Source organism: Cannabis sativa, chromosome 1, assembly GCF_029168945.1.
Source record: "Cannabis sativa cultivar Pink pepper isolate KNU-18-1 chromosome 1, ASM2916894v1, whole genome shotgun sequence".
Taxonomy (NCBI): Eukaryota; Viridiplantae; Streptophyta; class Magnoliopsida; order Rosales; family Cannabaceae; genus Cannabis; species Cannabis sativa.
Window position 1 is genome coordinate 41,631,046 of NC_083601.1, and position 12,805 is coordinate 41,643,850.

At 28.4% G+C, this 12,805-nt stretch overlaps 1 protein-coding gene across 3 annotated transcripts; it reads right to left on the bottom strand.

Moving 5' to 3' along the window:
* Positions 1-8,728: 8,728 nt before the first annotated feature.
* Positions 8,729-12,310, bottom strand: LOC115706973 (protein indeterminate-domain 7). Of its 3 annotated transcripts, none has more exons than XM_030634760.2 (4): positions 11,986-12,310; positions 11,038-11,396; positions 10,547-10,943; positions 8,729-10,116 (listed from the first exon to the last, which is right to left on the bottom strand). In XM_030634760.2, exons 2-4 carry the CDS (start codon positions 11,264-11,266, stop codon positions 8,901-8,903), a joined length of 1,842 nt encoding a protein of 613 aa, XP_030490620.2. In that variant the 5' UTR covers positions 11,267-11,396; positions 11,986-12,310; the 3' UTR covers positions 8,729-8,900. The 3 variants fall into 3 exon arrangements, with proteins under 3 accessions (XP_030490620.2, XP_030490619.2, XP_060971734.1); XM_030634759.2 differs by having other exon boundaries at positions 11,651-12,004; XM_061115751.1 differs by having other exon boundaries at positions 11,038-11,994.
* Between the last annotated feature and the right edge of the window lie 495 nt (positions 12,311-12,805).

Sequence of the window (12,805 nt, forward strand, 5' to 3'; positions counted from 1 at the left end):
GATTCATGAAAATAAAAACTTACGTAAACTACTACTTTTAGTAAAAGTTTTACTAAATTTCTTTCTACAATTTTAAGGTTTTATTAAAAACAACACAAAATTATATTAAATTAATCAAAAAAATATTTAAATAATATTAAAATAACATCAAAAATAATCATATACAAATGTCAAAAAGTTAGCATAAAAATATCTTATAACATTAACATCCTATTTTATATAAATAAAATTTTAAAAACAGTACAAATTTTTAAAATTCCATAAATTTTTTGTTATTTTTTAATATTTTAAAATAATCCAATAAATAATTAATTATAATAAATAGGCGTTCCTAATTTTGAAGCCGACGATTATATAACAAAAACTTGGCCTATACTAAATCGGCTCTGCATAATTTTGAAGCATAACTTTTTCATTTTTTTTAATTGTGGGGTAGAATTTTTTTTCAAAAATACCGTGTAATTTTTATACTGTGTACTATGTTAAATTTTCATTGTTGTTTTTTAATTGTTCTACTGTTATTTTAATAGTTTTGTTTTGTTATTTTACGGTTATTTTATAAGACACAGTATTTTTGTAAAAAATTCTGCCTTACAGTAAAATTGTAAATTTTTACCCAAAACAGTATTTTTGTAAAAACCCTCAAGAATATAAACTGCAGATTGGGCCTCGCTACAAATTGGGCCTGCGTAATTTTGAAGCCGACGATTACTTAGTTTTTCTTGAAATGGAATTCATTAATCGAGGGCTTTACACATTTATATCTATTAAATTATTTAATTATGGTTAGAAATGACCAATAATGTTTTTTTTTTGTTTGAAAAAGACCAATTTTGGTCTTTGATTAAGTAAAATAATACACTTAAAAAAAAAAAAAATTACACTCTATACTTATTTTTTACACTTTATTTTAATTTTTACCTTCATTTTATTATTTTTTAATTTATACCCAGTTTTATAAGTTGTATCCGCATTATGTGCATTAAACTCTAATTTTAATAAGTTATGCAAAGTTATATTTGATACTTTGAATATAAAAGAGAGTATTTATCAATTAAAATTATTTTAAAGTTATGTTTAGTTAATGTGTTATAAAAAGGGGTAATTTTCAAGTTATGCCCTTTCAAATTAACCAACACCACTATAACTTTCCTCATAAATCTAGTATATAGCAATAAGAATTCATGATCTAACTCACATGCACAGATTGAACACAAAAGTATGTATGGTAACAAAATAAAAAATAAAATAACAAATACAGTATCCAAATAAATAATTTGAATATTGAAATAAACATAGACCCATGCCAAGTTTTAAATAAAAATAAACTACTTCTATTCAAACTAAGTGAATATGTGAGTAAAAAAAAGTACCAAATAATATTCAACAAATATTTTTTTTGGATTTTCACAAGTAGTTGGCCATAACAGAAGCCCAGCCTTAAGCGCATAGGCATGTGTTTAGAATCCACCTAAATTAAGGGACTCAAAAAAATTTTCCTTTATTTTTTTTTATTAATTTTAAAAATATCACATTTCATTCTAAGGTCTAAATTATTTTTTTTATGGTCGGCTAAAATTCAGAGTCTCTCCTAACTATTATGAGTATATTGGTGGAAAAAATTTAGACGTATATTCGTTGATAATTGACCCGCACAGTTATTTAGATACTAATATGTAGTTGAGGGTGTTTACGAAATTTTTTTATACCAATTAGTACAATAATATGAACTCATCTTAATAAATATTAAAAAGTATAAAATAAAGAATAGGTAGAAATCAATGATACTAATCAGTATATATAGAACGAAAAAAATAATAAACTTAAATACCAAAACATATCTAAAATTCGACAAATACAAAAGGAATCGTAAAATGGGCTAAAACTTAATACTATTTAAATTCTAATGACTAGAAAAAGAATCATATATAAATTAAATAATAAAAAGAAATAAAGAGAAATGAGGTTATAAATTTTGTACATGTATAAACTGAACTATGTGCTGTGTAAGATATCACATAGGTTCTTCCTAAGATATATGGCACTTGCGCCTGGTTTTCCTATCTTACTCTGAAGCTTCAGGAAAGTTAATGCTGATGATGAAATCCTCTGATCGAGAAGAGCACAATCTTTCCAGACTCAAAGATTGGTTTTGAAGCTCTAGCTTGTCGCAAGTGTTTGGGTTTCTCGGCCCAAATCTCGCTAGTCACTGCCACACAAACTCCTATCATACTTCAAACCCAAACTTTAAGATAGTGTTATTTCAAAATAAAAATTGAATGAAAATACAGGAACATGAATAAGAAATGTGAATAATAATAGAAATTGAATATAAAATAAATAAAAAAAAAATTGTAAAATTTAAATTAAAATCATTCTATTAAAATGACATTATTATACTTTAATATGCAAATACAACCACCACAAAAAGAAAAAATGAAATGAAAATTATTTTATTCAATTTTATTATCTCCGACGAATTCCACCTAATTGGTAAACTCCCATACACTCATATTAATTTGATATTTTTAGAAAAGCTGCATATACGTAAGTTTGCTGGATTGGACTCTTGGTTTGAATCTATTTTTGAGTTTTGATATTGATTATTGGTAATAATAAGATTTTTTTTTTTTATCTAATGATTTTTCACTCTTTTATTTGTACCCATGGCCATTACATTAATTATTGAGAATGTTTTGAAAAATTTCAACTGTAAGAATTGATCATGACTAGAAGGACATGAAAAAGACACATCAATTTTATTTTTAGTGCTATATAATATGATCATATTTCACTGTATGTCATCCTCATTTTGTTTTATTAATTTGAAGGCATTAATGTTTCAGGTTAAGCATATGCATCATGGATATCATCTAAAGCTACGGAGCTCATTTAGTAAGATTTAAGAGCTCTGCAGTACAAGCAGTTGGATTATATGTATTGCAAAACAAAATTAAGTGATTGAAATGCTTCTTTTAAGAAATAAAAGAAATGATAAAAATTAAGGTGGTCTCTGATTGGAAGGAATGAAAACATAAAAATAAATATAAAAATGAGAATGGAAATAGAATAAAATTTAAAATATATAAAAAAATTGATAAAAAATCACTAATTTTTTTTTTCTCATCATGCATTGGAATAGTTTTTCTTTTCATTTCAAAATGGAATATTCATTTTACTAAAATGGCGGAAAAACCATAATACTTTAATATGCAATTAAATAAAAGAATAGAATAAAAATTATTTTCTTTACATTCCATTTTATTTCATTATTTCTAACCAAACGCCACATAATTATATGGACATGTATTTGCAAATTTAGTAGACATATATAAATTTTATTGTCATGTTAAGTTATTAAATTAATGAAAAATTTTATATAAAATTTTATTTTAACATAGTGTACATTACAAAATTCCATTTTCTAGGAATATTTTTTTCTCGTTAAAGAATTATATAATTAAAAGAAAATATTAAACAAGTAATATATATAAATTATTATTAATTAAAAATAGTATTTAATTATCTTTAGTGAATTTTTTTAAAAGGACACAAAAAAGAATTTAGTTACATTTTCACTTTTACCTTATATGGGTATATCTTACATTTTTTTTTAGGAATGTTACTAAACAATAAATGGTCTAAAATTACTTAAAAGTGGAATGCTAGTAAATCCATATTTTGCTGTAATAAGTAGCTCATCACAGTTTTCAATAGAAATGTAATAGCGAATGCGATATTCGTATATAATTTGAAAATATAAATCGATTGATTGAAACTTATAGTTCATCGATTGATTGAAAAGTAAAAATGTTTTGTTTTTTTTTAATATTTTTAATCTTTCCCGTAATATAAAAGAAAAAGCACATTTTATATTAATTAATATGAATTAATTTCCCCAAAATACGTAACGTTGATTCCCGTAAACACATCAGAAAGTAAAATGAAATGGCATTGTCAAGACAACTCATCACAAGTGTCGCACCAATCCCGAATCAACACCACAAAAAGAAAATGAAATTTTCACGAGAAACAAACACCTTTTTCTTTTGAACGGCTCCTATCCTATATATCTGATATAATAATTATTAGGACCTAAAAAAAGTTTCAGTATATAAGTAGGCTATATGAGTCTGGGACTATATATGTAGTGTGTACATGTATGTTTTTGAGAGAGAAAGAACTTTTTTGTTTAGTTTTCTTTTCTTTATTGAAAATAACAAAGTAAAAATGTAGCAGCAGGGTATATATATATATAGCTATGTATATCTATATCTGCTAGCGCCTAGCACAGCTTTGATAAATTTATATATGTGTGTATGCATGTATGTATACAAGTCAAAGAAAAAAGGTGACATTATTATTTAACACAAAGCGAACAAAACATCTTTTACAATGACAAGTCAACTGGTGTTTTGGGGCAAAACAGCATCAAAATGCACAAAACAACAAGAAGCAAAACAAAACCCAATTTCCTTCAAATCATCATCATGATCATCAATATATTCTTTTTCATTTTCTTGATCTGGGCACTTCAGCTTTGTTCTTGAAATTCAGCTTTTAGAGAGAGACAGACACCCACCACCACCACCACAAATAAAATTCTTTTAATTTTCCTTTATTTTTTTTGGTTTGGTAATTGGTATGGCTATTTAGTTAGCATATATATTGTTATTAGCTGTGTCAATGTGATAATATTTGATATTAAATTACATGACCAACAACAATAAGTTTGAGTTTGGAGATAGTGTTTAATATTTCTCAACTTAGAAATGCTAAGAAGTACTATTCGTGTCTAACACTTATATCACTATATGTATATATTAAATAGGATAATTATCTTATATACTGTTTTTTAACTTTTTTTTTAAAAAAATATTTACAGTTTGAGTTTCTAAATTGGTTTCTTCAGTAGTTTCTATGTGGGTTGCTATACGATTTTTTGTTGCAATTTAGGAATGGCTAACTGGAATAAAATTTCTATATAAATTTCGTAAAAATACAAAAAAAAAAAAAATTAAACTGTTTTGAAGTGTAAAAATAAAAAAATTCCTTTTAAATATTAGATCTCATATAATATAGTACTAACGTACGTTACCTCTAAAAAAATGTTAGATACTAATCGCTAAGAGCAATATTCTTTCTCCAGTTATTTAAATCTCCTTCCTAGACAGAAAAAGCTACCATATATAGCAAAGCATATATGTCTATCTCTTTTTTCTGGGTTAGGACATTTGTCTTTGTCTCTACACACTTTAACCTATGTACAAAACATGTACTCGTGTGTGTTCAATATTTAATAGTTATATATGTATTTCTTAGCGTAATGTATACATATTTCTATTTCAGATAGCAGAAAGATATATATACTTATAATTAGTAGTACATATATTTTAATATTTTCCACCATGGAAATTTCATTTTTAGCATAAACATGTGTACGTTTATGAAAGCATTTATAGGTAAATTTGACTGAAAATTTAACTGTTTCTTGACTTATATATTATCATTCTATCTAATATATATGAAAGAATCCTATGTGCAATTATATTTGGCGAGTAATTAAAAAAGAGATAATATATATACATAATAATGATAATTGAAATTAAGGGCAAACATACCCCCACTCTTACAGCCTGATTAATACAATTATTATAAGTATACTATATAGAAAGCAAAATAATAAAGAGTTTTTAATGAAGTGACAAACATGCTCACTCCCTCCTGTCTCTCATGCCCATTGCCCAATAGATCCATACATATATATAATAGAAAATAATAAGGGTATTGGCATGTGTGTCTTCTCAAAGAGCTATCTTCTCTTTCTCTCTTAACAAGTTATAATTATATATACAATACATGTGTATATATGTGATGAGAGAAGTGGGAATCCAGGAATCTTTATATATATATAAAATATATATATTTGTATGCCACTTTCTGAAACCAATGGAAGGACAGTTGCCATGACCACACATATTTCAAACTAAATATTTTAAGCTATAAGCTTATGCTATCCTAGTTTACATATAGATAAACCTAAACTGATCTGGAATATTATAGGGATATTAATCGCATCTCTCTATATATTATACAACTCTGATATTATAATTTCGAAAACATGTAAAGTTGTCCTTATATCTCTGTACTACTTTTTGTGTATTTGAATGATAGGCTAATCATACCTTATTTTGATTGTATCATTATGTCGATTTGATTGATTACTCAGATGCTGTTTGCCTACAATTATTAGATCTATCTAATAATTATTAATTATAATATGCATCACACCCTCATGTTACTAATAAAAACGTTCCCCATATATATACATTTTTTCATCAATATATACATGATCAGAGCGTATAAATATATATTAATCACAGAAGAAGATTAAGTAAAAATATGAACAATGTATATACAGCTATATATATAATTAGGAATATTCAAAAATATAGTATTTTTTTTTCTTGGTGCAAAGATTTAAAATGATCCATCCTCGAGATTGAATCCCCCACTTGCACCCATGATAGGTGTCAAAAGGTATCCCTTTATTTATTGTTTTCCAATAAAAACCAATATATATTTCTTAAAAATAAAACTAAATTACTTGCTCACATTTTACGAATCTTTCAATAATTAAGAGAATCCAATGCTTTTGTATTCCAATCAAACGTACTTTTCTATAATATTCATCTACCTCTATCGATCTAGTATATCTACTAATACTTTTTCAATATATATATATACAGCATGAAATATCAATTCTTTACTTATGCCATCGTATATTCAAAGCTAGTTACTTTAGGATTTTCACATTTCCAATAAATTTGATTGAAAAAATAGGGCCTAATAATATTAAATGTTAATTTTCAGTGTTACCATCATCTTTTAAAATTATTTCGTTGCTTTTTTCACATTTTTCAAAGTGTTCCAATTGGACCACAGCTATATTTTTATTGGGATAACAAGCTCATGATCTTTTAATTTTTCTCTTTAATGAAAAGAAAATCCTACTTTATGTAGCAAATTAAAAGGGCAGAAATGAAGTCAACCTATTAAGGAAATTTTTGTTTTACAGTAACGAAAATGCCTTAAGAAAAATTTAAAAAAAGAAGAAGAAGAAATTGGGGTCAATTCATGTATAGTTGTCATGACTTTTCTTTTGGGCTGTATGATTTGATTTCTATATATAGCGAAAAAGTAGTGAGTCAAGTGTATGTAGTTCACTTTTTTTGCTCGAAATATGTTGTTATTATTTCAATAGTGTAAAATATCTGTATATATAAAAATCTATATGCTTACGCATGCATGGGAGTACCAGATTGGCATTATATGTATGTATATATCAGAAAATCGGCCTGGTTATAATTTATTTATTTATTTTAATTTCTATCATCATTTTCTATAAAATATATATAATATTATATGTTACAATAATACTTACAAGCTATTTTTATAAGAATAAAAAGGATTTTTGTCCTTGAAATATGAGTTTTATTTTTTGAACTTTTTTCTTAAAACTATCTAAATTGTTGTAAACATTTCCTTAAATTATGTAAAATATTGTTGCAATATGCCCCACTAGTTACATTGCTCATAATTTTGAAACAATTTATTTATGTGTATATAAGTTATAGGTATAATAGTAGTCTAATAACCTATTTAATAACTTTAAGTTATTCGAAATTTAATTTATTAAGATTCATAGTTAAACTGTTATTTATACATTTATTTTTTTGTTTATACTCTTAAAATGTGCTAAATTAGTGTTACATTAGTGCTATATAATTTTTATAATTTATGGAGAATTTTTGCAATAGAAATTCAGGAACAAAATTCAACAATGATGATAATTTGGGGAGGAATAAATCATAAATCATATTTATTCTTTTTATAATTCACTTAGCAGTAAACTATGTTATAATATTAGTATACTGCCTAATAAACTAATAACTTAGGAAAATAAAAAAAATAAAAAAACTAAAATTAGTGCGCCGTACGCACATGTAAGTTTTACTGCTCTCTGTCTCTGACATGAATATATTAATTAATTAAGTTCAAATCGATAAAAAAAAAGGGATATGTATGCAAATTAATTGAATTTTTTTTGTTAGGGTCACGGAAGAATTAGCTAGTATACATATATTAACCTACATCTATTAACAAGTTTTTATTATTAATTAGAAAATAAAAGCAATTTAATTATTGACCAAAAGAGACGAGTACGTAGACTAGTATAGTCAGAAATAGAGTTAACCTTAATAAAAACCAAAGTATTTGTATATTTTGAAAGGCTTGCTGATATATATATATATATGAGCATATATATATATATACGTTAAATATAGTTTTCCCTTGATTATTTTCAATAATTAGTATGTATGTATATATATGTATGTGTACAGATATATACATGTACACACATCATGTATATAATATATATTCTGTTTTCTTAATCACAGCGCGTCCACTAATTATTAAATCATATATAAATATTTATAAATATATTCATGCATGTAATGTAATTCTAACAAGAAAGCTAATTAAATGACCTAATCTTGTAAGATGTTTAATAAACATTGCATATACATCTATACTTTAATGAAATTAAAAATTAGAGAAAAGGAGTTCGCTAATTATAAAAGCAGAAACGTTAACAAATTTAAAAAAACTACAGGTACGTAATTATTCCTTTCCCTTCGGGAATATATATCTAATATAAAATATATTGACGACAAAAATTATAGATAAATATACCAAAATTATGAAAATCAAAGTTATTATGTTCCTTTAGAAAATAAACAAAAAGGAGAGAGAGAGAGATATATATATAGAAAGAGATGAGCTCAGGTTCCACATTGAGGAACAAACCTGAAACCTTACTATATATAATATATATATTACCATGGTTTCTGGGGTTGATTATTTTGTTGTTGTTGTTGGTGGTGGTGGTGAGGATTATGGGACATGTTGATGGTGTTTCCAAGAGCAGCCATGTTCAACATCTCAGTATGAGAAAGTGGTCTTAAACCCAAGAAATCTCGTGTCAAACCTTCCCCATTATGATTCCCATTACCACCAACACCACCCCCGCTTTCCGCGGCCGCGGTGGAGTTGGTTTTTCCGAGATGAGAAGGATCTTGGCCATCTTTTTTTGGATCACTATTGAGAATGACTCCATTGAAAGGGTCGTGATTATGATGATGATGATCACGAAACCCAGGTGTGGTACTACTAGTGCTAGAGGTACTGATACCACCAGTAGTAGTAGTTCCAGTAGTAGTAGAAGACAATGAACTCATCATATACTCCTGAAGTAGACTAGTGGTAGTAATAGTACTGTTACTACCACTACTTTTATCATTATTATTATTCCCAAACCCATGACCTGTTGTTAGAACCGTCTGATCTTGATGATCACGTGATGACAGGTTGAGCCCAAAGTTATTGGCTCCAGAATCTTGGTGGGTCCTCATCATCATTACCGGCGAGGTAGCTGAGCCAGCAGCCACCGTATCATTATTATTCTTATTATTAGTACTGTTGTTGTTGTTGTTGTTGTTGCTCATGGTTGCGCCAATTTGAGCTGCTTTCTGAAGCAATGCCGTGGCAGACATGTGAGCCGAGGGCTGCGGTTGGTAGTGATGAGGTGGAAGATTTGGGACGAGGCTGCTAGGGTTAGGGTTTGGGGAATTGAGGAGGTTTAAATTTTCTTGGTCTAATGATCTTGGTGAGAAGATTGAAGATGAGGAATTTGTGAGATCTATTTGGGTTGGGCTACAAGCTAGCCATGGTGGAAGGTTGTGATCTTGCCTTATGAGATTGTTATTATTACCACTGGGAGTAGCAGCTGTGGTTGCAGTAGTAGTGAAATTTTGTTGCTCTTTTTTGAGGGAGAAGGAATGGACTAAGTCTTGGTGATGAAGATTATGATGATGATTATGGTTATTTAACAATTGGGTTTGGAGATTTAGATGAGATAAGATTGCTGAAGAAGAAGAGCCAAGTGGGTTTGTTCCGACTGATCCTGGTAGTACTGGTCCTCCATTTATAGCTCTTGCACTCTCCTCTGCTAAAGCGTCACAAAAGGCTCTATGGGTGATGAAACTGTCTCTCCTGAAAAAAAATTAATGAGACAAAAATTTAAAATAAAATAAAACAAAAAAGAAAAAAGTCACAAAGGTCTAGGACAATTCAGCAGTAGGTTGACTCTCTCTCTCTTCTTTTGCAGTATTGCTACTCTTTCTGGATATATTCATTTTTTTTTTCTTTTGTCCAGAAAGCAACAAAGGACAGATTATATCTATATAGGGGTTGTATTGATGACCAGGTGGGCTGTAACATTTTCCTTACTAAGCTTTCTTTGCATACTCTTCTCTCTCTAGGTTGCTGCCTATTATTGTGTGTAAAGAAAAATAATAATAGATTAAATTTAATTGTCGTCTTAATATATAAAACCAAGCAACTTCTAGTCTATCTTTTAAATTAATTAACTCTGTATAAATGATAATGATAATTAGTGTGGTTAATTAATTTAATTAATTACCTTGAGAAAAGGGTTCCACAGTCACATCTGTACTCCCTGGTGCCACAGGTCTTTGAATGAGCTTTCCAATCGGATTGAACAGCATAACGCTTTGAGCACTTGTCACATTTCCACTTCTTCTCACCATGTTTTCTACAAAAATGCTTCTTAATACCAGTCAAGTCGCCAAGAGCCCTCGACGGCTCATGGTGGACACAACTCGCTTCTGGGCACACATAAACCTTCTTCTTCACCTCTTTGCTTGTCCTTTGCTTAAGCTTCCATGGCAAATTGTGTCCTCTTCTGTGAAGTTGAAGATTTTGGTCTCTTTGAAACCCTTTGTTGCAGATCTCACATATGAATCTATTTGTTGCCATAAGAGTCTTGGGAGACAAGGCAATCACTTCTGCATCAGGGTCTATAAATACACACACATATATATATAATCAAAATTTATATAAAATTAAAATAAAAAAAAATAGTAATAATGTAATCTTATGATTTTCTCTGACCTGGGTTTCCTGGAAGGTTTCTCTTCTTTTTGGGCGGTGGTTGAGATTGATGAGGTGGTGGTGAGGCAAAATATTGGTGTGAAAAGCCATTATTGGTACCAATTTCAGCTCTGTTACCTGAAGAACTAACACTTGTTTGATCACCAGATGCTGCTGAGGTCAAATTAGACATATTGTTCTCATCCATTACTGCTACTACTCTTTCTTCTTGTTGTTGGAATAGCATCATCTTATATGATCTATATTCTTTGTTTTTGTTTTTGACACATGCAATAAATTAATTTTGAACTTATATTATATTACATGGAAAGGAGGAGCATATACATACACATAGCTAGATCTTGGTTTTTTGGTTTTCCCTGATGAGAATGAAAATTTAAAGGTTAGTACTGTTAGGATCTAATTGTTAAAGACAAAAACCAAACAAAAAAGATAAATTAAAAGCTAAAAAACAAAGGTATAACCGGAGAGAGAAAACAAATGAAAACCCAAAAGAAGGCAACAATTTTTTTTTAGTTGTCTGAAAAGAGTAGTAGTTGTAGTAGTAGTAGTCTCAAGCTAAAGAAGTTAAACTGGCTTATATATATAAATATATATCTCACTACAATCACACCTTGATAGTTTCTTCTTTGTTTGGCTGCAGCCCAAGAGACAAGTTTTGATTTTTCAAAGCTCAAAAGAAACAAAGAGAAGGAGAGAGAGAGAAATAGAGAGAGAGAGAGAGGTATATAGCAAGCAGTTGGGAGCAGAACCAGACCCTCTAGTGATTTATTTTATCGCTCATGGTTCAAAAACCATGCTTGATAAGACCAAGAAAATCTAATAAAGCTCAAAATATGACCAAAGAAAATAAAAATAAAGGCTTTAGCTCTTACAATTTTGTGTGAGAGAGAGAGAGAGAGAGAGAGAGAGAGAGAGAGAAATATGTGGGTGAGGAAAGAGATATACCTCTCTGTAATCCTCAACCCGTCCAAAAACAATACCCACAAAACCACAACTCAAAGGAACCCTACGGCTCACTCTGACGTAGCACTTTCTGTCTTTTCCTCTGTGCCCTTTCTGAATCCCTCTCCCACAAAAAAAAAAGAAAAAAAAAATCTCAAGTTCTCATCTTTACGGTATGAATTTTTATTACTTTTAACAAAGTATATATTTTTCTTTCTGCTAAAACCTTTTGTTTAATAACCCTTTTTTTTCTCTCATAAAAAAAGGGGCAATAATGTGAAAAGAGAGTATCATTTTGTAAGAATTATGAGAGAGAAACAGATCGAATCTGTGGTTATTTATATATAAATAATGTATATATATTACAGGCATCATGGGGTGTACCTTTCTACAATATTTTTTACTTTGACATGATTGATCCATTGATTAATTTCTAACAAGCACGGTTAAAACCTTTTTAATAATTTCAATAATTTCCTTTTCTTCTCATTTTTCTAATATGCTTTTTTTTGCTTCTTTATCTTTCATTTCATTGTCACGATTAATATATTAATTAATTATATGAATATGGTTGAAAAATATGACAATTTTGCATGAGATTAACTAATAATAAAATATAACACATTTCGATTTCACAGGATTATCTTGTCCGCCGGCCTGTCTAATACCCAAATTTCTTTGGCCACATCTTCCTTCAGTTTTCATTATCATAATATCTTGATTATATACTACTCTTAATATGACACTACTATCAGCCGTCATTGTCAACCCAAATATTTTTGTTTTGTAAATTCACAAATCAAAAAAGTAAAAACCTCATATA

Bases quoted from the DNA above. Each gene is read 5' to 3' on its own strand.
- LOC115706973 (XM_030634760.2), bottom strand. From the start codon at position 11,266: ATGATGCTATTCCAACAACAAGAAGAAAGAGTAGTAGCAGTAATGGAT. The intron at 10,944-11,037 runs GTCAGAGAAAAT...GTGTATTTATAG, and splicing joins AAACCTTCCAGGAAACCCAG to ACCCTGATGCAGAAGTGATT. The intron at 10,117-10,546 runs GTAATTAATTAA...ATTTTTTTTCAG, and splicing joins TGTGGAACCCTTTTCTCAAG to GAGAGACAGTTTCATCACCC.